The sequence below is a fragment of the Pelecanus crispus genome, chromosome 3, assembly GCF_030463565.1.
Source record: "Pelecanus crispus isolate bPelCri1 chromosome 3, bPelCri1.pri, whole genome shotgun sequence".
Taxonomy (NCBI): Eukaryota; Metazoa; Chordata; class Aves; order Pelecaniformes; family Pelecanidae; genus Pelecanus; species Pelecanus crispus.
Genome location: NC_134645.1, coordinates 9,288,148 through 9,310,986, shown reverse-complemented (window position 1 = coordinate 9,310,986; position 22,839 = coordinate 9,288,148). Strand labels below are relative to the sequence as shown.

General features: G+C 44.5%; 1 protein-coding gene across 1 annotated transcript in view; it reads right to left on the bottom strand.

Annotated features, from left to right (window-relative positions):
• The window catches only part of PCSK2 (proprotein convertase subtilisin/kexin type 2), a 107,988-nt gene extending 86,466 nt beyond the window's left edge, over positions 1–21,522 (bottom strand). The window contains exon 1 of the mRNA XM_075708073.1: positions 21,337–21,522. Within this exon, the coding sequence (XP_075564188.1) occupies positions 21,337–21,522 (186 nt within the window). The remainder of the gene's footprint in view (positions 1–21,336) is intronic.
• Positions 21,523–22,839: the final 1,317 nt, after the last annotated feature.

Genomic DNA, 22,839 nt, shown 5'->3' with positions numbered 1-22,839 from the left:
AGGCATGGTGTTAGGAGAACAGCATCCCACCTCCAGCAGTCAATTAGAAAGCTCCATTTGCATCTCAAAATCTACAGCTTTTTCCCCTTTCCACCTTAATAAGTAGATTCCAGTTGAATGTTTAAATCTAAGCAACTAACTGTGTATTTTTAAACTAAGCTTCTCTTTGTAAAAGTTGAAAAAAAAATAGGGTCTTTTTGTGAGGTTATATGATAATGCTGTGAACGTTTCAACTTCAAAGGTTAGACTACCCTGCACATAAAATAACTACTTAAAAGAGATATTCCAGAACAGCCATGACAGCCCTGTTCCTCTCCTTTTTATTACCTATACTTCATGATAACGTAAACCTCTTCGCAGGAGTTCAAAGTTCTTTACTGAAAAACTGAGACTGATGTCTAGCTAGAATATTCATTGTGAAAACCTGGGTTGAATAAGGTTAGCAGGATCTTGCTGCCATAAAACAGATTCTGTTCCTGTATACAGGCTCACAAATATAATTTTCCTTCTATGAAATTATCTCCTGTTTCATTAAAACTATCACTATATCTGGTGCAGTTCTGCAAATATACTTTGGCATACATTTGGAGTGGTGTGGGAATGGAAGATTCACGGTGAATTCTGCAAGTGTAAAATTTGGTCACATTCCAAAAGTGAATATGTAAGTTTTTGGGTTTTTTTTTTTTCCTACAAAGTCCTTTTTTATGTTAATTGAAACGTTTAATATTAATGAAATCAAAGCATTTTATTTTCACTTTTAAAATTCCATTGTGTATGACAGGTAATACGTAAATGCAAAGTAACTTTAAAAAAAAAATCAAAGCATCTGTTCTGATAAAAAGATGTCTTTTTAAGTGGATATTAAAGATTAAGGAAATTTTGTCAAAATCATTATGGTCCCTTAAAGCTGATTTGCAGGGCTGACTGGAGAGCTTTTCTGGGCAAATAATCAGAATATTTTGCATCAGCTCCATACACATGTGAAGAACACAACAGCTGAGGCAGAAGGAGAAATGAGGCTACGGAAGCTCATGGCAGTGGCCACAAAAGTCTCCTATGCTTCGCATCCATCCTCAGAGCCACAGCTCTTAAACCTAAAATCCTGTCTGGGTTTAGGACATTTTTTAAAAAAGCAAATTTATGTTTTATGTTTAGAAAGTCCAACCCTGTCATCTTTACCAACTGGATAATAAGGTATTTCCATAATCCAGAGTTTGGCAAATAGATCTGACTGTCCAGGAAATGGCCCTTCCCCCATGTCGGACACATTATTCTACGCCTCAAAAATATGCAGGGGAAAGAAATCCTAAATAGCCAGATCAGTTACAGCTTGAAATCCATCTCACCGTGCTAACCATCACCATCCATCGCAAGCTGTAGTCCAATTACCCCTCTAATTGTCTCAATGAAATCAGGCTGTTTTCCTTCTTTTAATCTCAGTATCAACCATTCAAATCAATTCCACTCAAATATTGATCCTGTTGTTCTTCCATTAAGGAAGATTCTCAGCAATTTTTAAGGTATCTAGAAATACATAACACGTATTCACTGTTCGTTTTCTGTGTAGGGTTAGTTTCTAGTGCCACTTAGACTGAAGCAACATATTGTATAGTAAACTTTTAAAGCAAGTGTATTCAAGTCTGACCATAAACAAAAGCAATTACTGTTTGTGCAACAATGACCAGATTCATGGACAAAATCACGAGCAAGTCTGACTCTTTCCACAGATATCCCAGTAATCTTTGAGGAACTCAGATATTTTACAGTTCACATTGTTTTCACACTCATTCAATAAAATTGAGAGGGACAGACAGGAGGGCAGCTAAGTAAGGCAATACCTGAAACGTGACAATCAAACACCATGGATTGTGAATAATCAATAGCAGAAACCTAGCAATTTGCAGGAAGAATCTAAACTCTTCAGTAAATCCTTAAAATTAATGGATGTACATGCAGGAGCAGTCAGATGCCAGCAAAGGGCCTAAAATGTTGCACGCTTTCATAAGGATTTTGCATTGAGATCAGTGAATACCACAAGCAACCACTGAAGTGCTCAGGTTTTGATGAACTCCTGCTACTGAGTCAGCAACCCCTCTGCAGCGGCCAAACGGCAGGACGCAGGTAGCTCCCAGCAGGGTTTACATTCCCACTATTAGCTTCTCCAGGAGGTCTACTCTGATTTGGAGCTAGGGTAAAATAGCAAATAGCAAAATGAACAGTGCATGTAATGAAGTGAAATGAAAACAGAAGGGCTCTTGTACCTAAAAAACTCCAAAGTGTCACCAGCAGCAGCAACTCTGTAATATTCTTGTTGTAAAGCTGGAATCGTGTTTGAGTAAAATTCCTATTTCAGCAGCAGCAGGCTCTGCATGTAACAGAAGAATAATGCATTCAGCCTGGTGGCTCAGGTTCTTTCTGTAAGACAGAAGCAAAGCTTCCGGCCCTCAGAGAAAAATTAGCAATTACATAAGATAACTAATTACTGGAAAGCACTTGAACGTTCAAGTGAGGAGGATTACTTAGAGTTTGAAAAGGGTCTACTATTGCCTTGATGTATAAATATGGTCCAATACAAAGTAGGACTCTGAGAATCTCAGAAATTACAGACACTTCGTTACTTGCAGTCTTTGCATAAAATTACTGGTGAAAAACACATACAAGCAAAACCAGAATCACAAATACAGCACAGCAAGGTAGAGCAAAACCTTATATATCCACCTGTCTCCTCCTTTTCTTCAGATTTGCAGCCTCCTTGTGGCTATTAACAACACTATCTAAAGTAGATATGAAATCCTGTTTAACCTCCTTCCTGAAAAGGACATGGACCAGAAAATAGCTTTTAAAAATTCAGTGTTCAACTAAATGGAGGAAAGTAAAGCTCCTTAAATGGAAGAGGCTTATCTAGAAAGCAAAATGGCTAGGATGTACCATTTGGTATAGAAAAAAGCAGGAAACACTTCATATCATGCACAGTTTTAGCACCGATACCTCTGACTCTGAGGTATCTTGGCTGTTCTCAGACTACCGCTCCACCGGAGAAGTCCAGGTGTAATTATTATTGGGGGGGGGGAAGAAAGTAAGATAAATTTGTGGTTCCTAGCCTTTCTGCACTCTCTCCTTATATCTGACAATCTTCCCCCAGCAAGAAGAGAGAGCAGGAAATTTACTCTGTGCTGCCCTAGATACCACCCCCAGGAAGGACTGTAAATGGGCAGCTACAATTCTCCCTGCCAGGCATTGCTTCTGGGCAGTCATTCCCTGATATTGAAAGGGAGAGGGGAGGAAAAAAAGGGCACAGTCCACTGCTGAGCCCTCAATTACTGATCTTGCTCCAAGAAGGAAAAATCAGGTATAAGGCAGCCTGTTCCTCACAGGCACCTGATCTGGGATGGGGCAGCACACATGGCTCCCTCGGAGTTGATGGCTCCCATCCCATTTTGTCTACTTGACAGTGAAAAATCAAACCATCCTTTTTTGGTCTTGCCTTGGACAACATACGCAGTGGCACCAGATGTAGTTTTGCCTGTCTAAAAGCAAAGGACATCAAAATCAGCTGCAAAGTGGTGCAGGTGTTTAAAGAAAAGAAGCCACAGAAAGACTACAAGGACAGGCTGAGGGAGTTGGGGTTGTTCAGCCTGGAGAAGAGAAGGCTGCAGGGAGACCTTACTGCAGCCTTTCAGTACTTAGAGGGGGCCTGTAGGAAAGATGGGGAGAATCTTTTTAGCAAGGCCTGTTGTGTCAGGACAAGGAGTAATGGCTTTAAACTAAAGGAGGAGAGATTTAGGCTGGATATAAGGAAGAAATTTTTTACAATGAGGGTGGTGAAGCACTGGCACAGGTTGCCCAGAGAGGTAGTAGAGGCCCCATCCCTGGCAACATTCAGGGTCAGGTTGGATGGGGCTCTGAGCAACGTCATTGAGTTAAAGCTGTCCCTGCTCACTGCAGGGGGTTGGGCTAGGTGACCTCTAAAGGTCCCTTCCAACCCAAAGCATTCTATGACTAAGTTCAGACACTGTTCCTCATCCTAAAACAGCAGCACTGGGGCCACCTTGGGCAGAGCCAAGACTGAAAACAACCGTAAAAGCATCAGTGTTATCTGACCAGAAGAGCCTATCTGTAGCAAAGGTATTACAAAGCAGAAAAAAAATGCTAAAATAAAAAAAATTGAGAAATTAAACAATAATAAAAAATATATTGAATAATGCTGCCAGTGGCATCAGTACTTTACGTGCTCTCAGTGAGAGGTCCAGCATTCACAGCCTGTCACTAATTTTAAGAGGTGACAAATACAACACAAAAATAAAGAGGAATCTTGGTTCCCAGGCTTATCGTGAACATTAAAATTTTAATGACTCCTTACCTTTAACATTAAATTTTACTGACTCACTTCAGGGCTGTATCTACATACCTATCTATCTCGCAAGCAAATTATGGTGCCCTCAGAAAGCTTAAGAACAGATTGGATTGCACCCTCCTATTTTAATGGGACTGATCTCTGCCCAGCCTTTTGTGCATCATTTCCAATGATTTCTCCCTGATACTGTAATATTCTAAAACAAGCTTACTTGAACCTATTGTTAAGGTTCCTCTCTCAAGTTACCAATGGAGACAACAGTCCGTAACAACTTTCTCTTGAGCGAAATCATTTAAAAATACAAGCAAAGGGTGATTTATAACAAGTTACCCCAGGGTTGCCTTCTTTGATTGTCACCAAAATCAGCATAAATGGATCCATCAGTGAACAAGATTCACAGAAAGTCCTCATCCAGACGGGGTGACAAAGACCCTTCTCAGGGCTCCCTGCCTGCCTTAGCATGAGTATGTGGCCAGGCACATGAGGGTTCAGACAAACACTGGTGCTAAAGAAACCTTTTGTCTGCTCTGAAGAAGAAAACAATACCCATCCCCCAAATTAAAAAGATAAATGAAAAAAAGATTTTTTTTTTTTTTTAGTATAACACAAAACAACTCTCCCCCACAGAGCCCAAGCACAGCTCCTGACTTTAAAAGGGGCCATAAATCTGCACAGGTGAGCTCTTTCATCCCATTACTGCTCAGTAATTACACCAACAGAAAATATGACCTAAACCTGGCATGAGTAAATGTATTTGGAGCCTTCACAGGCCCCACAAGCCTCATGCCTTCAGTTGCCATTACAGCTGAAGCACAACAAAATGCCTCCCAGCAGAAATTAGAAACCTTTTAATCCCAGTTTCACCAAATGCACTGAGGATGCTTATAAATATTCAATATGAATTTTTAAACTCTCTTACTCTCATTTTTCCTCACCCCAATTAGCATTAGAAATCATTTTACTTTTAAATACACAGATAGGAGCCAAGTCTGAAGTCAAAGGCACTCACTCACTATAGCGACAAGGGCCATGTAAGAGTAGAGCCAGCTAGAAACACGGGCAGCCCCAGGCATCGAAATAACACAGAACAAAGCATGAACAAGAAAGGATTAATTCAAACGTTGGTGGAGAAATGTGAAATAGCGGAGAGGACTAAAGCTGTGCCAGAGCTTACCCAACATGAAATCCAGCTCACTGTGTCCCCACAGCCCCAGGCAAGAATTTCATGCTTTCTCATTAGTGTGCTATAATTACTCTGAAGGCTCAGCAGAAGGATCTCAGGTGGGGCCAGGGATCTGCACAAGCTCCAAACAGCCCTGAAGACTGGCACAGTCAGGTCCAGGTCTGAGTGTTGTGACTCAAGTCTTCCTGGCTCATTTCTCATTGCACCTGTGTCTTATTTAGCTGCCTCCACCAAAGCCTAATCTGCTTGTCTTGGCAAATCTGGCAGGTGGAGGTGTTAGCCATAGCTTTAACACTCCCAAAATGTAAATCTCATATTAAAAGATCATCAGCAGGCGATCCTTGTGAAATCAACCGATTAACACACAGCACAACATTTCTCCTACAAAATAATTCAGAAATGCCTGACTTAGATAATCTCTTACATATGTTTTCAGCTCTGTTTCATACGCATATCCAACCACCTCTTAAGGGATCGGCAGCAGATGGTGGTAGTAAGAAAGGACTGTGACTACATCGTTGAGAGATTATTGATCTGTTTGTTCTTCCTTTTTTTCCAGAAGTCAATGGAAATATTGTAATATGCATGGTAACAAGGCTACCTGTTATTGTTATTTAGGATATTGGTTATCCTGTAAGAACATGGCAACCTTGCTTAAAAAGTTCTATTAAGTCTTTCTCAAGCCAGCAGAAGTAGTTTCCAATGGTTTCTGAAAGGTTCCCTCACCCCAACAGTGAAATACCTTTTCCTCTACGAACAGTATAAAGTTAAATGTGATATCCAAAGACTTTGCAGAATATATGCCTTTGGATTTTATTTTAGCCAAAAGGATAAAATAAAGCCTTTTGTCTAGTCCCTCTTGCATGCACCAACCACAAGGTTAAACAGTCTTCCCAACAGCTGGACATGAGGGGTTTAGTAAATACAGGGAAGTAAATGGAACCAGTTGTGGACTGCTATTACACTTACACGTCCAGCCTGTCCATGTGGAATTCATCTGAGCTCCCCATACAATTCACGGCAAAAAAAGAAGGCATTTTCAGAGCATGATTTGTCTGACCTATTTTAGGTGACTACGTTAAAATGAGCAGAGACGAGTCCCTGGAGCACCTCTTTCGCTCCAGAGACTGTAAGAGGAGCACAGCTGTCCACATTCAGGTAGATCAATTCTGATGTTAAATGTCTAGTTCTCATTTTCTCATCAGTTTTGTTCTTCCATTATCACACATAGTGCTTCCAACCACATACAAAACACTGCTCCATGGGTTTGGTTTCAAGTTTGCAATATTTGGAATTTGATTTGCAATGGAATGAATCATAGAGGTTTAATGTTTTACTGTATTTATATCGCTGTTAAGTTTGTCACTGAAGAGCTTCATCCTGCAAGCACGTAGCAGTCATAGACAAGATTGTGGATTTGCTGATAGTTTTATCAGTGAACTGGAGAAGCCATTTGAGGCTTTTAAAAGAGTTATTCTAGTTTATGTGAATGGATCTGTGCATTTTAGAGAGTTTTTCTGTTACCCCCCAGTAACCATAAAACCCATTATCAATTCTGCCATGTGCACTGTTAAAACAGGATACTTTCCAGATCTGGAGAATAGAAGAATGTTCTTGCATATACACTAGCACTCACATTGGACTGTCTGAATTAATCCAGATCGTCATTACCTGTAGTAGGCAACTGCTACTGTTTGGCTGACGGCCTGAAGTGAAGTCTTAGCAATCATCGTTATGTCCTCTTACGTAGATGTGGAGGATCCTGCAAGAATAGCACCTCAGCCAAGCCCCGGTCACCAGGAGGAATCCTGGAGCTCAGCACCCAGAAAAGTCACTCTGAGCATCTAACAACTGTGTTGTCATTTTTAGTAGCAACAAATGGCCATTGGGAAAATGAGACAGCCCCCTCCAATTGTTCAGCTACACGGCTCCATAGCAACCACACACATAATAGATAAACATACACATCATTTTGAATAATAAAGTAAATACAATTCCATCAGAAGTTGAATGGATTAAATTTTCTTAAAACAGGTATCAGTAGCACAAAATGAATTTTTTCCACAATCTGGGAGAATTCTACTCATCCTTTTAATAAAAAAACCCAAAACCAAACACCACCCCCCCCAAAAAAAAAAAAAAAAACCAAACAGAAAAAGACAAACAGAAATTAGACTCCAGACATTCTTTAGGTGCATTTGCTTCTAGACTTAACTTTCCTAACTTGCTCATGTTAGCAGTGCATTCAAGGAATTATAGCAATAGCTTCTTAACTGTGCAGAGTAAATAACATCACAGCCAGAAAGCTGGTCAATGCTTGACCCAGTTAACTAACTGTAGTTCATTTAGGCTGTGACAGTCAATGCTTTAAGAATACAAGGAAAAAAGGATGGTGCCCCAAAAGTGGTTTTGCCAATTCTACATTTTATGACCAAAGGCAGATAAAACTTTTGCTATTCATGCCTGTCTCCTTCTTGGAGCAATGGGGATCCTCTGGGTATCCTGCCACTCCTTCAAGGCTCTTCTGTGTTTTCAAAGCGTCTCCCAAGATGATAATACTCTGTGAAAGCTTTTGCACCTCAAATAACCTTCTCACCCAGATCACTCTATCCAGGACCATTTAAGTTGCGCTTTCGCTCTCTGCTGTTGCTTCACACGGTAGCACTCTGCTATAGGACAGAGCCAGGACTAAAACTCCCAAGACATCAGTTTCAGCTGTATCCTAAATACTCCTTGTAGCTTAGCCCTGGCCAATGCTCTGAGAGTCTGTTCTTGAGGTGCTGGGTGTGGTGGGTTGACCCTGGCTGGGCACCAGGTGCCCACCAAAGCTGCTCTATCACTCCCCTCCTCAGCTAGAGAGGGAAGAGAAAATATAACGAAAAGCTCATGGGTCAAGATAAGGACAGGGAGAGATCATTCACTAATTACCATCACGGACAAAACAGACTCGACTTGGGGAAATTGGTTTAATTTATTACCAATCAAATCAGAGTAGGATAATGAAAAATAAAAAATAAATCTTAAAACACTTTCCCCCCACCCATCCCTTCTTCCCCCACTCAACTTCACTCCCAATTTTTCTCTAACTCCTCCCCCCGAGCAGGGGGGAAGGGGAATGGGGGTTGCGGTCAGTTCATCACAAGTCTCTGCTGCTCCATCCTCCTCAGGGGAGGACTCCTCAAACTTCTCCAACGTGGGTCCTTCCCACGGGCTACAGTTCTTCATGAACTGCTCCAGCATGGGTCCCTTCCCCGGGGTGCAGCCCTTCAGGAGCAGACTGCTCCAGCGTGGGTCCCCCACGGGGTCCCAAGCCCTGCCAGCAAACCTGCTCCAGCCTGGGCTTCTCTCTCCACGGGGCCACAGCTCCTGCCAGGAGCCTGCTCCAGCGTGGGCTTCCCATGGGGTCACAGCCTCCTTTCAGCACATCCCCCTGCTCCAGCGTGGGGTCCTCCCTGGGTGCAGGTGGGTATCTGCTCCCCCGTGGGCCTCCATGGGCTGCAGGGGCACAGCTGCCTCACCATGGGCTGCACCAGGGGCTGCAGGGGAATCTGCTCCGGTGCCTGGAGCACCTCCTGCCCTCCTTCTGCACTGACCTGGGTGTCTGCATGGTTGTTCCTCTCGCGTAGTCTCACTCCTCTCTTCAGCTGCAGTTGCACAGTTCCCCTCCCGCCCTCATTTAACTATGTTATCCCAGAGGCACTGTCACTGATGGGCTCAGCTTTGGCCAGTGGTGGGTCCGTCTTGGAGTTGGCTGGCATTGGCCCTACCAGATGTAGAGAAAGCTTCTAGCAGCTTCTCACAGAAGCCACCCCTGTAGCCCCCCCCACTACCAAAACCTTGCCACGCAAATCCAATACACTGGGTGACCCCAGTGCCTCCTAATATTAGGAGAATCTCAGGCAATTACAGCTGTAATATTCTTGTTTCAGTTGCCTTGTATGCAAAATGGCATAGTCTAATAAGTACTTGTTTTCTTATTTTATTTATTGACAGGATTCATTTAATTAATGTTTGCACAGCACTGTAGACTGCGCTATAAAACTATAACTATAAAATGCCAAGTGCCATTGTCAACATATATTAATGGGTATATCTACACATACTGTATATATCTATGTAATCAGGTACCTCTTTAGCAACAGATACTTGGTAAGTATTTTACTCTGTTTACATAATGCATGATGGAAATCTCTTCTTCATTTCAGTACATCTGCCTTAGGGAGAACTCATATTATAAGAAATAGTTTGATTTAGTTATAGTCTGCAAACTGCAGTGACCATGCTACATTTCTAACTAAGCTGGATCAGTACTGCTGACAGCAATTAGCACCGCTAACAAAGGCCGCTTTGCCTCACTCCTGATCTACCATCCAGCTCTTCTTTTAAGCACGTAAACAAATAGGTTGACTACTATTGTCACACTGGAACCTGGTGTCACATCAGCTCTAAAAGCAGAGATAAAAGCCATGAGATAAAGTTTTTTGCTATTTTTAAAACAGCATTAAGATGTAGTGTGCCCCAGCCAAAAATTACTGGTACTTTTATCTTAAGGATGGAGAGGGGGCAAGTCACGGCTACTCACTGACATTTCAGCAGAGCACTTCAGCATTATTTTTAAATCTACGTCCATGTAGCAAAGTGTGTAGGACATAAATATGTGTGCAAGTGCTCAGCTAATGTAGCACCAAAAAGCAACGTCATGAACTCAAGCTCTAATGAAGTAGTGCTATAAAAGCAGCTCAGACCAAAATTAGTTGGTTACTGACAAGAGCTACTCAAGAAAGCACAGAAAAGGTGAATTGCACTAATGCAAAGATGCTAGCCGTTACCAACACTTAAGGAAGATTTGTAGCTCTCTTTCTATTCAAAACCCTTATTCTTTCCTTTTTTCTCCATGTCTGTGTAATGCTAGGCTGCCAAGCAATAGCCGATTGACAGAAAGCGCTTCACAGGGAGGTTTCTGTTGTTAGACAGAAGTCTTCCAGTTCCCAGAGAAGCAGTCAATTCCTGGAGAAAAATATGTGCTTTATGGGAGAAAAGCTGATGGGTAACAATTAGAAACAAAACTGTGACATTAAAGTACGGGAGGGGGCAGGGGGGAGCACTGTTGCTTTTTTTTTTTTTTTAAACTTAAGATAGCAGGCTTGAGAAGAGCAGGGCAAGGAAATTTTAGGAAAAACATTTTCAGTGGAGCCAAGGAAAAGAGAAGTTTTGGTACACTGACGTTTTCCTTATTTTTGTAAAGTTGCTTGACTCTGCTAAGAGAAAGTCACAGACATTAACCCCCACTATTACAAGACCAGGTCAGAGGCAAATTCTTTCATTACTTACGCCATCATGAACTGGAGAGAGCTCCTCTCGGCTCCAGTACACAACAGTACGATCGTCACTTCACAACAGAGACTAACTGCTCTGAGTAGGTTCAAGAGCTGCGTATTAGACGGAAGAAAAAGGATGACCCAAATCTGCCTCGATGCTAGCAATAATGATGAGAAAAGAAAATAGCACCACCACCTCTTCCTCCCAGGACCTAACTCATTGACCTTTCAGGCAGCTGTGATATAAGTCTTCTTACTGTTTGTTACTACCAATTAATAAATGACAGAAGTTTATTGCTGGCAGAAGTTGTGGTCAATCCAGCATGCGCTGATACGTTATCTTGCTTTTATTGCATCAGTCGAGCAAGGCAAATGCAGGTTCTTAATTAATCACGCAGCATATTTCAGCCCGTAGAGCCTGGAATACTGGTTTCCCTACCAAGGTACCATATATTTAATGTGAATAAAATATGTTTAGTTAGAAGGGGAAAAAAAGGGATTTTACAGAATGAAATTGAGTGTTTTAATTCCCATCAGAAGAAAGAGGAAAGAAATCCACTTGCTGTTCTGTCTAGGTTTTACTCTGTACTATACCTGAATTATAGGAGAAATGGAATGGTTTTACAGTTAAGAGAAGAAAAGTACATTTGCTTATGAAGTTTTGGGATTTAAATGGTAATGTAAAAATTAATAGGCTGAAATGCTGCAAAAAACAAAATTCAGCTGATGTCCTGATCCACAACTGTCATTCCACCAATGCTAACAACTCATTTTTCCAAACCTGCAAATATGTTCAGGTTCTGATTTTTCACCCAAATTCAGAATTGACAATTCCGCTTTACAATTGGTTCAGAGTAACTTCTGAATCACTAAATTTAGTTGACACACATTTCTAAAATTAATTGACACAGGAAAGCATAAGGTCCCTGTGGGACCGATGGGAATCCACCAGTCATGGTTAGAGCTAATTCACCACATCTTGGCTGCAGCTAAAAGCCTTAAACAGAAGCTTCTGCTGCACTCGGTGTTGCACAGTATGCGAAAGACAGCGCTCACCCATAGAGCGGATTTCGGAATCACACCCCTTCCTTTCACTGCTGTTTCATGGAGAGTTAACGATAGGAGGATCCTGTGGCATCAGGAGAGGGGAGGCTATATCCCACCTCTTTTACTCCCCATACAAGGAAGAGATTCACCTGTTTGGCTCTAGTTTGATATCCAGCACCCATCTAATAACAGTACCGGTTTCTCTACTTACTAATAATACCTAAATACCTATTTTGGGGGTTTCAGGTTTTCACAGTTTCGTCCTTACTCTAGGAGAAAGCAGCTCTGACATATTACCGTTCTACTCATCAGGTAAGCAAATAACCTAGTTCAGTCATGAGTATCTGGGACATACTTGCCGTCTGGTTTACAAACACTGAGGTCACTCTTTCCATTTGCTTTCTGTGGACAAAGAAGTTAAGAATGTAACATTTACACAGAAGTTTTGTTTGAGAAGGTAGGTAATACATGATAAAGAACATTACGGCCCAGTTCAGTCCCTTCAGTGAGTAAACTAGAGCTATCACCACCTAATTTATTTGTTTATAATCCCAGTGTATAAGTGGTAAGACTGGGCTAGCTTGTAATTTCCTTTTTTAGGTCCAAGCTCCCGCTACGTGCTGAACACAGCCAGCGTTCAGCTGAGTTAGACTTTTGAGCTACTGTCATAAATCCATGACCAAATTGGATTTCACGCCAGCTGATAAACTGTGTGTGGTGGCCATGCAGAATTTCACACAGCACACCACCAAATTCAGCTCTCTCTGGGACAGCGCGCTCTGTCCCAAAGCACGGCCTGGGACCGCTGAGCTGAAATTAAATCTCCATTTCAGTAGTATAGGGTTGGCTTTTTCAATGAACTTATGAGAATTAAATGGAGCTCGCCTTGATTTACAACAAGAGCAACACACCAGACTGCTTCAGGTTACTTAGAGAAATCCTCTTTGACAAACAGTCAAGCAGTTTGGCTTCCTCCCACCAGAGCCCAGTGATAGATGCAAGCTCTGGGCTGCTCACTGCAATATTTATAGCCACCATATAGCCAGCATCCTGTAGAGACCTGACCCATTTAATTATTTGAAAAAGTTTAAAAGAAAAAAAGAAAAGGGTTTCTGATGACTACGACAGCATTACAGGACAAAGGTAAATTTTAGATCCATTAACTACAGCACCGAGTTTGTTACTATAGGTCTCACAGAAACTAGCCACCCATGCCACGGACTGGAACTCCACAGGAGGGTTTCCCAGGTATAATATTTTGATAAGAGCTGGCAGAATTTATCATTCATTTTAGCATTTTGACTTGATTTGCGGCTCACAAAATTTTCCATGAGCACAGACGTTTCTCAGGACTTACTAATTGAAACTATCTACCAAACAAATTCTACATACGATTCAGCAACTAATTCTTAAGTACTTTATTACAAGCATTTGAAACTTGAGTTGCATAGATTAATTTTCATTGGAATAATTCCACAGATGGGTGAGGGAAAGGGTCAAAAGCAAACTTCTCCTTAGCTATATAGTATTACCAGTAAAACTATTCCAGGAAGTCTGATGCTTTTTTTTTTTTTCTTTCCCCTTTCTGTTGCTGGTTTTGTTTTGTTTTCTTTTAAATCAATGTGGTTTTACTGGTAAAAGCTCTAGTTTAAATGAAATTTCTGCTAATTCTGTCCTGACATGGAATGAGTTAAAGATGTTAGCACTCCTACACTGGTAGTAACAGCACTGCAATTAGGTTTGTTTTCCCATTTTAACTACATCAGTACAGTTACACAGTAAAACTTTTCGAAGAGTGGGTAGGGTGTTCCATCTTGTCACCTGTCATATTTTGTGAGAAGGATAGAAGGCTATCTTCCACCTTCACACAAAGGCTGGTTCTTCTAAAAGATAACAAAGTCAAGCACCCCACACTGCACCTCAGTGCTTTTCTGAAGGAGCCAAGCCTAGCAGCACAGCCAGTCTCTGCGACCATCTGCCTGCTAATAAACAAACGCCAAGGATGCCACAGGTTCTCAAACGGAAGAACTTTATGCTCGGCGTGAATCGACAATTTATTTTGGTCCAGAGTTTGAATCTGGATGTGAACTCCTGAGCTAGAAACAAAACGCTCTACCTCATTTGCAGTAACCTAAACGATCTGGGTCTGGTTGTAGGCACGGCAATAGGATCTGTCCATCTGGCTTCATACCAAAACCCAAGTCTTCGAGACAGGGTACTCTCACAAAAACAATTACCCTTTTGCTGCACAGCTCTGCGACCTCAGGTCTGGGGACAAATTCAACTTTGGTGTGGGTAACAGCAACAGATATCCATATTGGCTCTTAGAAATGGCTCTCAGACTGCTCCCAACACATGGAAAACCTACTCAGAGGAATGAGAGCTTCAAATAGGGCCCCAGACAGAGCCACAGCATATGGGATCCCAAAGTTCAAATGCATACAGGCAATGAATATATCCATATGTTGCAGAGTCCAGAAATAGCCTGAAAGTCATCTACAAGAAAGCTATCTGGGCAGAAGGAAGGAGATCCCAGACTGACAGCAGGACGGTGATACCATACTAGTGATCTTTGTTTATCTAGTGCTGATATTAAAATAACACCTTTGACTATAAATTCCATAGCACAGGTCCAAAAATAGCTCAGGAACTGGCAGACTTGAAGTGAAGGAAACAAAGCCAGAGATCTGTTTCCTATATATTAATCCTGTCTCTCCTGGTGCAAATCCTGAACCTCATGTGCATGGCACAGAAATCTCCACACGCCATCGTGATTCTTTTACACACAGGTGTACAAAGGAGAGAAATAACCTGAGGAGCTGAAGTCACTACACACAATACTTTGAAGGGATTTCACAAGAGTAGGAAAAGGACATCATCAGGGTTAGGAGACACAGCACAGGGCAACAAGCTGTTTCCTGCCACAAAATATCAACAGAGAACTTGCAGCTGCTCTGCTGGTGGTTCCCCCACCTCACAAGTACTCTCCGGAGCAGGGGCTCTAGAAATCAAGTCAGGGGGCCGCTTCTGGTTTCCACGGTGCCACGCCATCCTAAAACTGCTGGCCAGGGAGGCTGGCTCCGGTCTGGTGGCATGCCGGCAGCCTCTGACAGCAAGGAGCCTGGGAGAGCTGTTCCTGCTCCACCAGCTTTGGCAAGGTGGGGGAAGGAGCAGGCAGCAGGTGGCACCCCCCAGCATCCACGCTTTGAGCACTGATGCTCCGCGGCTGCTTAAGGCCCTCAGACCTGGAGCTACTTCTCTGAGCAGAAAGCTGTCCCTGGTGCCTTCATACCACACTGCAACAAGCTTTCATTGGGCACGCACTCGGGGCACTTGGTTTTGGTGTGCCGGGATCACAGCGTTCTGGAAATCCTGTTCACTTCTTCATATGTTTTTTTCTTTCTATTCTTCTCCTTGACACTGGCAAAACTAAATATAATTTAAATGAAAACAAATAACTGCACATCCCCAGTTGGGCTGCAGCATCAAAAAAAAAAAACCCCAAGTGAAAAAAGAATTACTCACAGCCCATTTCCTGGGTCTCTACCACATGTTCAATTTTGCCAATGAGTTCAAGCAACATAAAATAAACAAAATTATAAATGCAGGCAGCTTTATAAGTAGCCAGAATTTCCTATCTTTGTGTTTACTGAGCTGTAGCTCAGTAAACAAAACAAAACTTATCTGTAAAGGTAAGGTTTAATATGCGTGTTTTGCCAAGAAACAGAACTACACCATGTATTCAAAACAGTAACACAGCAATTACAGCAGGAATCTGTAGTAGGGGAGGTTGACCTTCTTGTTTTACACTCAAATAATAAATGCTATGAAAATCTGACAAGGTAATTATTTTATATCTCAGACAGAACACTCACCGCCAACAGGCGGTCGGTTTGAGTCTCTGGTAGAGAAGGAGCTCTACAGAAACTGGGTTAGGGATGTACTTGAGCCTGTGGTTTACATTCTTCTTCTTATTTATAAGTTTACAGCTTTTACATGCATAAGCGAGTACATTTAAGTAACAGGGGATTTTTTTTTTGTTCCACGTTAGCCAGTTATAGTGTTTGCTCCTGGGGCTGTTTCTGCATCCGAGGCAGAGTGCAAAATAAACGAGAAAAAGCTGAAATCAAAAAAGCATAATTTTGAACGAAATACAGTATTTGCACATCTGAGGCAAAGTCTACTACTGCAGGGAAACTCTGATTTAATTCCAGTAACATTTCTCTCGAGCGTAAATAGGAGCAAATGGGACTTCCCAGTCTGTGCCCGGCGATACGCCTGGATTCTGCCCACAAGCAGCTGACAAGGATCCCTCCAAATGCAGATGGCTGCTCTCTCTGTGTCTCCCTGATTACCTTCTTCCAGGGCTTTTCTGGAAAAGGGAGCTCTCCATCACCACCCAGCAGTGTGCCTTCCCACAGCAGGATCAAACTTTTCCTGCTAGTTAATTGCTTCTTCCCCATAATTTAAACACATCAGCTCAGACTCTCTTTTGGAAACTGAAGCATTCGCTGCTGTGGTTGAGATGACCTATTGAAATCTGAGTAGTTGCACAATTAGCATTTGGATGGAATTTACTTTTTCTTATCTTAGTAATACAAAATTGCAACAGCGACATCTAGGAAATTAAAGCTCTTAGTTTCCTCAAAAAATTTACATTGTACCTTCCATTTCTAAGAGGTTTTTCTGTTTCCATAATAAGGGATTCCTTTTGCAAACAAACATCCTTTCTTCTAGGCCAGCATAAAACACAAAGCTAATTAATTATTAAACACCTATTAGTGCACGGAAACACTGCAGTCTGAGGCTTGATCGTAAGTCCTTGGACTCCAGCGGGCAGAATGTGGGGAGGCCAGGGCTCTGCCTCCTGTTTGCATGGGATGCTCCATTGCTTCAGCCTCTGTTTCCACACTGGAGCACGTCTGCATCCTCCGTGCTGCCTTCACCTAACCAGAACCAACACTTTCACGAGCGCTTGGGTTAGCAGCACATGTGAAGGCAACACAGGCATGTTTATCTGCAGAGTATGGACCACCATAGCACAAATTGGCTGGTTAATATATACGCACACATGGTCAGCCAGGAGCCTGGCTAAGAATTCACCTTTCTTTGCTCTTCTTTGCTCCATGCATAGGTATTAGAAGAAAAGGAACAAGAAACATATGTATGTGTATAAATACACATATCTATAGACACACATACAGGCACACGTTCTCAGCCAGCATTTTTTACATGCACAGAATCCTGTCCAACCACCACAGTGCATTCCAGGCATACAGAAGCATAGCCTGGCACCTTAAATATTACGCTAGGCAAACACCTCTTCTCCAGATTTAGGGGCTGATCTACACAGGAAGGGATTTTCAGGGCTTAAGTGTGTGGACCCCAGGATGAAATTTCCGGATCCCTGGAGGAGATCCCTGCACAGAGCTCCCAAGGCTGCAAACCAATTATTCTGCCTCCTGGTCTGCCTTCCACACCACATCAACTCCCACCTCACAGGCTCCCAGCCTAGATGCAGAAAGTGGGCTGATGTAGCAAGAAATATAGCTTCTTTATCTGTTAAGTTTTGCTTTCAATAAGTCTGTACTTATGCAATGTAAAAAAAACCCCAAAGCTCACAACATTTCATCCAGAAAATCCTGGCCAGCTCCAGAAAGCTTGGTCCTCAACCAGCAGCCTCCTAAGCAAAAATGGGAAGCAGAAAAATCACAGCTGTGAGGGGTATCTTGGGTTTTGCAAGATTTAGAGGGAGAGGATATATTGAGGGAAAAACACACCAGCTTTGGGGCACATAAAATTCTCCATGTTTTGAAATCCTTTTTTGGTTCTTATTTTAAAATCTGAGGCCATTGAATGCCAACTGTTTAAAACCCTTCACCTCAGCGCTACCAGAAGTGGAATACTTAGCGATGGCGGCATTTTGTAGATTGTCAGCGTTGCTGATGCAATGGAAAGAGATGTCTGAAGTCTGATCTCCAATTAGGAGACCTTTCCAAATGCTTCTTCCAACTCCCATTGTTAGAAGTGAATTAAGAACTGCAAGGCAAGGTCAGAAAGCAGGGCTTTTTTCAGCCTGCATTAAGAAATGTATTCTGGTGGCAACCATGCCAGGAGGAAAAAGGAAAAAAAAAAAAAAAAAAAGAAGAAGAAAGGGGAAAAAAAAAAGTTGTTCCTTTTGCAGTTCTCACAATTCAACATGTAGCTATTAGGGGGGCATCGTCATGACTCCTGAATGCTCGAAGACAGTAAAGCTAATCATGTTAAGAAAAGACTATGCTTTACCACAGTATCTGTTTCACCAAGGATATATAGAATCAATTTTGGCAGGTACAAATGGATTGAAAAATTACAAACACTTAAAAAAAAAAAAATCAAAGAGCATAGTCAGAGTTGCAGAGAGGTCTGTATTCTGGATTAATTCAGGGAAGGTTAAAAGAAAATTGACCAGTGTTTTTGAGATTCTGTCTCACATTAGGATCCTAGATCTAAACATAGGCACCTGTTTACGCAAGTACCAAGCCCTTCTTAACCAATTCATCACGCACTGAATTCAAAGTACACATTTTAGCCCACCTAAAGTCTTGTAGTGGTTTCAGAATGATGGTAGGAAGCATGGCCAAAGAATCAATTAGCACATCGCACAGTTCATAACATTAATCTTCAAGGCAATGCTTTCTCTTGTATTTCTACAGAAATCTGTTGTTAAGTAAATGTAATGTGCACTTGCTCAGAGATTGTTTGTGATTAGGAAAAAACCATGTGCAATAAAAATATGTAATTTAAAAATCAGCTCCCATAAAGTCATGTTTGTTAAAAGAGGTCTGTGATACACAGCATGCATAAAAGAAATCTCTCTCATACACGTCTTAAATCCACACACAGCAAAAAGCTGAATCCGCCTTTGTGCTCCTACTGGGAAAGCACCTGCACCGAAATAAAGGTGATTATTTTCAGACAATGGCTCTTCTCCAATATGGGTAAAGGTAACTGCACTTGCTTTAAGTCAATAGCTCATTATATTGTCCAAACAGCATATGTGGTTGAAGTATGCAAAGATCACTTCTCCTTCTAGTATAATTTGGGGGTTTTCCAGTATTTTTTGAATATTTCATTAGACAGCATATCTACACATGGTACTTTCCCCCAAGAGCTTACTACTAACAGCTCCGTTTCCATACAGACACATGGCCACGTTCAACTTTCTACACTGTCATTATTGCTATGAAAGCTGAGTCTGCAGACAGTAAGAGGAGACGCTAGACAAGCCTGATGAGAGCAAAACAGATTAGGAGACTCTTCAGTTCAGCAATACTGAGAAGACGCTAGAGTAGATGGCACAAGCTTTTATTAATGCCCAGCTCTTGCCACCCAAGCCCCGTTACAGATTTCCCCTGCAGAACGGAGATTGCTATCAGCCTGTCATGGATTATTCTCCAACACAGACAATTAAATGCCAAACCCTATGAACTTTTCCCCCAAATTACTGCCTTGCAGATAGTAGGGTGCTATTTTCTCGAGCGTTTGAGGAGGAGGGGTGGGAGGCTCTCTGGCTTTTCAGGGACCGGGATGATGTAACCTAAAAACCTCTTGGGACAGCACGCGCTCAGTGCAAGAGCCACCGCCATCATCCGCCCCCCCACCCTGCGAGCAAAGCACACGCTCATCGCGCCACGTCTCTGCCAGGCTTCGTTCCTAGAGGCACCCGCGTCCACAGGCAAGAGCCCCCCCGCAGCACGTACTAGAAAGCAGGTACTCTCCTCTCGCACACCTGAGGGACTTTTCTCTGGCTCTCCACTGAGATGAGCTACAAGATTGATTTCCATGTAGAATCTGTATGGCTCCTAATATGCCTGAGGCACCCTGGGGAGAGGCATGGTGGAAGCGAGAGGACTGTAACAGCCCAGACGCTGTACTACATCCTACAAAATCCCCTCTCTCCCTGTCTCTTCCCCACGTGGGTCACAGGATCATTTGAAAGCATCTAGCAAAAGTAATAAGAGATTCAGCTACACAGAAAAATACCTTTCCCTCCTCCTAAGGCCTTATCAGTCAGGTATCCCCAGGACAGGGGGGAGGAAGTGCAAACAGAAGGAGAATGGAAAGGGAAAACTGTTGACCAAAAAGCCCTAAGTTTCATGTAACAAGACCTAATCCCCAGAATAGATCCTTTTTCCCAAGGGCATCAGCAGCCCAGCTCTGTCACTATCAGGACAAGGCTGTGAGTCCAACCCAAAAGCATCTTAGCAGCAGCAGGAACCGGCTGGGTCACAGCAACAATGATCTTGTCCTCATTTCTCTAACGAGCCCCCACTGGAGTTGAGACAAGGCAGCCCAAGGGAGGGAGTCTCACTCCATGTGGTTTGTTCATGTTTTATATTTTATTTTAATCAAGGTCTTAAGCCATTTCACTCATCCAAGTTCAGGGTGCCATTCTCATTCATTTCCTTGGAAGTAGGATCAGGCTCTCATTGCATAACTACCGGGGAAAAGAAAAAAACCCGAACAAGCAGCAGCAGCAGCAATGCTCACAGCTCGCTTTCCCTCCACACTCCTCCAAGCCGAGTGCTGCTTGGGCATTAAGTCTGCCAGGAATTCTATCGGCCAGGGCATTCTATTAGCTTCTCCCTGTCTTCACCCCAGATCTGACTGTACCCTAAAATATTTAGACATCTAATTATTATTTGAATGGGAGAGATTTCTAGTGGAGCCGGGAAGACTCCCTGCCGCTGTGGCCACCTAGGATTTCCTGGGAGCTCCGGAGAGAAAAAAACCCTCCAACGGCACTTGAAGTTTCCCAACTTACAGTCATTAGTGATAAGCACTGATTGCTTACCACACTTAATACTAAGCAGCTTCTTCAGCCTGGAAGCATCCTGTTTCTCCGTGAGAATAACAGGGATATTAAGAAGCCACCAACCTCACAAACTTGAGTGTCAAAACCCCTATGAAATTTTCCATTTCAATTGTGTGCGAGCTTCTCCATGGAGATGCGGCTTTAATTATTTCTGAAGTGCTCCGAGCAGTTTCAACTGCGGCCGTGCACAGGAAGCCCCGGGCAGCCCCCACCGCTCCCGCAGGATGGGCGCTCAATTGGAGGATGTTTACAGAGTTAAGTCAAAAGGCACCGAGCTACCATGTGGGAAACTCCTCTGCTTTCCAGTCCGAGAAAAATCACCCTTCAGGGCCGCCGCTGAGGAGCACTCGCAATGGCTCTCAGCACCGCTGGCTCCCAAAATCCCCTCGGGAGGGGGGGGATTAAGGCGGGGCGCGCCCCGCTCCGTCCCTTCTCCGCGGGCAAGTCGCGGGCAGGACCGCGGCGGGGGCCACCCCCGCGCCCCGGGATGCTGCGGGAAGGACGCCGCTCGCCCTCAGCCCAAACGCGAAGGGCACCGCACCGCACCGCACCGCCCCGAGCCTGCGCGGGGGCTTACCTTCCGCACCCCGCCGAAGCCGTGCTCCGCCGCCACCCGCTCGGCCTCCGCCTGGCCCCCGCCGTGCAGCTCCACCAAGAAATGGTTGGTGTAGACGGCTCCCCGGGCCGGGGCGCCGAGGAAGAGGAGGAGGAGGAGGAGGAAAAGGAGGAGGACGCCCCGCAGCAGCGGCGGCCCCGCCGGCATGGCCCCGCGCTGCGCGCCCGCGGAGGCAGCCCGGGGCGCCGCGGGGAGGGCGCCGGGCCGGCGGGAAGCGCCCAAAAGATGGGGGGGGGGGGGGGGGGGGCGGGGGGGGGAAGAGAATAAAATTAAAAAAAAAAAAAAATAAAGCGGCGGAAGCAGGAGGGGAGCTGGGCGGCGGGGACCGGCCGGGGGCTGCTGCGGGGTGCCGGGGTGCGTGTGCGGGAGAGCGTGTGCGCTGCCGGCTCTGCCTCCCCGGCCCCTCCTCGTCTCTAAGTCAGCGGCGGCCGGAGGGAAAGCACCAGCCGGGAGGGGAGATCGCCGCGCTGCCAATCATGGGCGAGGAGGATCGCCCCGGCCCCCCCCTCCCCCCCCAGCACGCATCTCACACGCACCCCCCCCCCCCCCGCACACCCCACAGCCCTCGCAACAGCGCTGCCGCCTCCCCTACCCCCCCCGCCCCCCCCGCTCCGTACGCGACCCCACCCACGCCTCGCACCCACCTACACACCTCACACACCTTTCGCAATCCCCCCCTACAGACCTTCCCCCCAAAATTACACCCATACACCAGCCCCAGTTCAGCACCCACAGCACACACCCCCCCCCCCCCAGCCTAGCCCTGGACCTGCCCCAATCCCTCCAGCTCTTCCGTGGGGCTGGGGGGGCCCTGAGTGGAGCCAGACCACCCCCCCCACCCCCCCGCCCCAGCAGGTCGATAGGTGCCTGCAGGAGCAGGAGGGCTAACACTTTGGCAAAACATACACAGCCAGGGCCAGCACCCAGCTTCTCTTTTGAGCCCAGCAAATGCAAAGTCTCTGGGAGTGCCCCCCCACCCCCAGCTTGCACCCCGCACCAGCCGCTCAACGGGGCAATGGGCAACGTGTCACCACCTCTCTTTTTGGAGAAGCCTGGGCCCAGGGAGGTGGTCACGCTGTCCCAGGGGAAAGCCAGGGGAAAGCCTCAGGCCCAGGGCCCCCCACTCAGCTCCGGCCACCAGTGCGCACGGCCAAGCCGCTCAGCTGTGCAGGGACACGCAGGGGTCTGGGATCCCCAAGCAATCCCCAAACGTGTTTGCAGGGAAATCACAGGCAGGAAAGCAGGTGGGCATTCGCTGTGATAGCCAAGGATGGGGAGCTGGTGGGATTTCAGAGAGGTGGCAGCACCTAAGGGGATGGGAACTCAGCCCTGTAAAAAAAAAAAAAGTAATCTGCCATCTGCAAAACTTCAAGTCAAATGAACGGTGCAGAGCATGCAAACTTACATCAAGGTAGAGTGTAGCTTGTTCCTACAGATAGGTCTGTTAATTTGTCATGCCAGAGG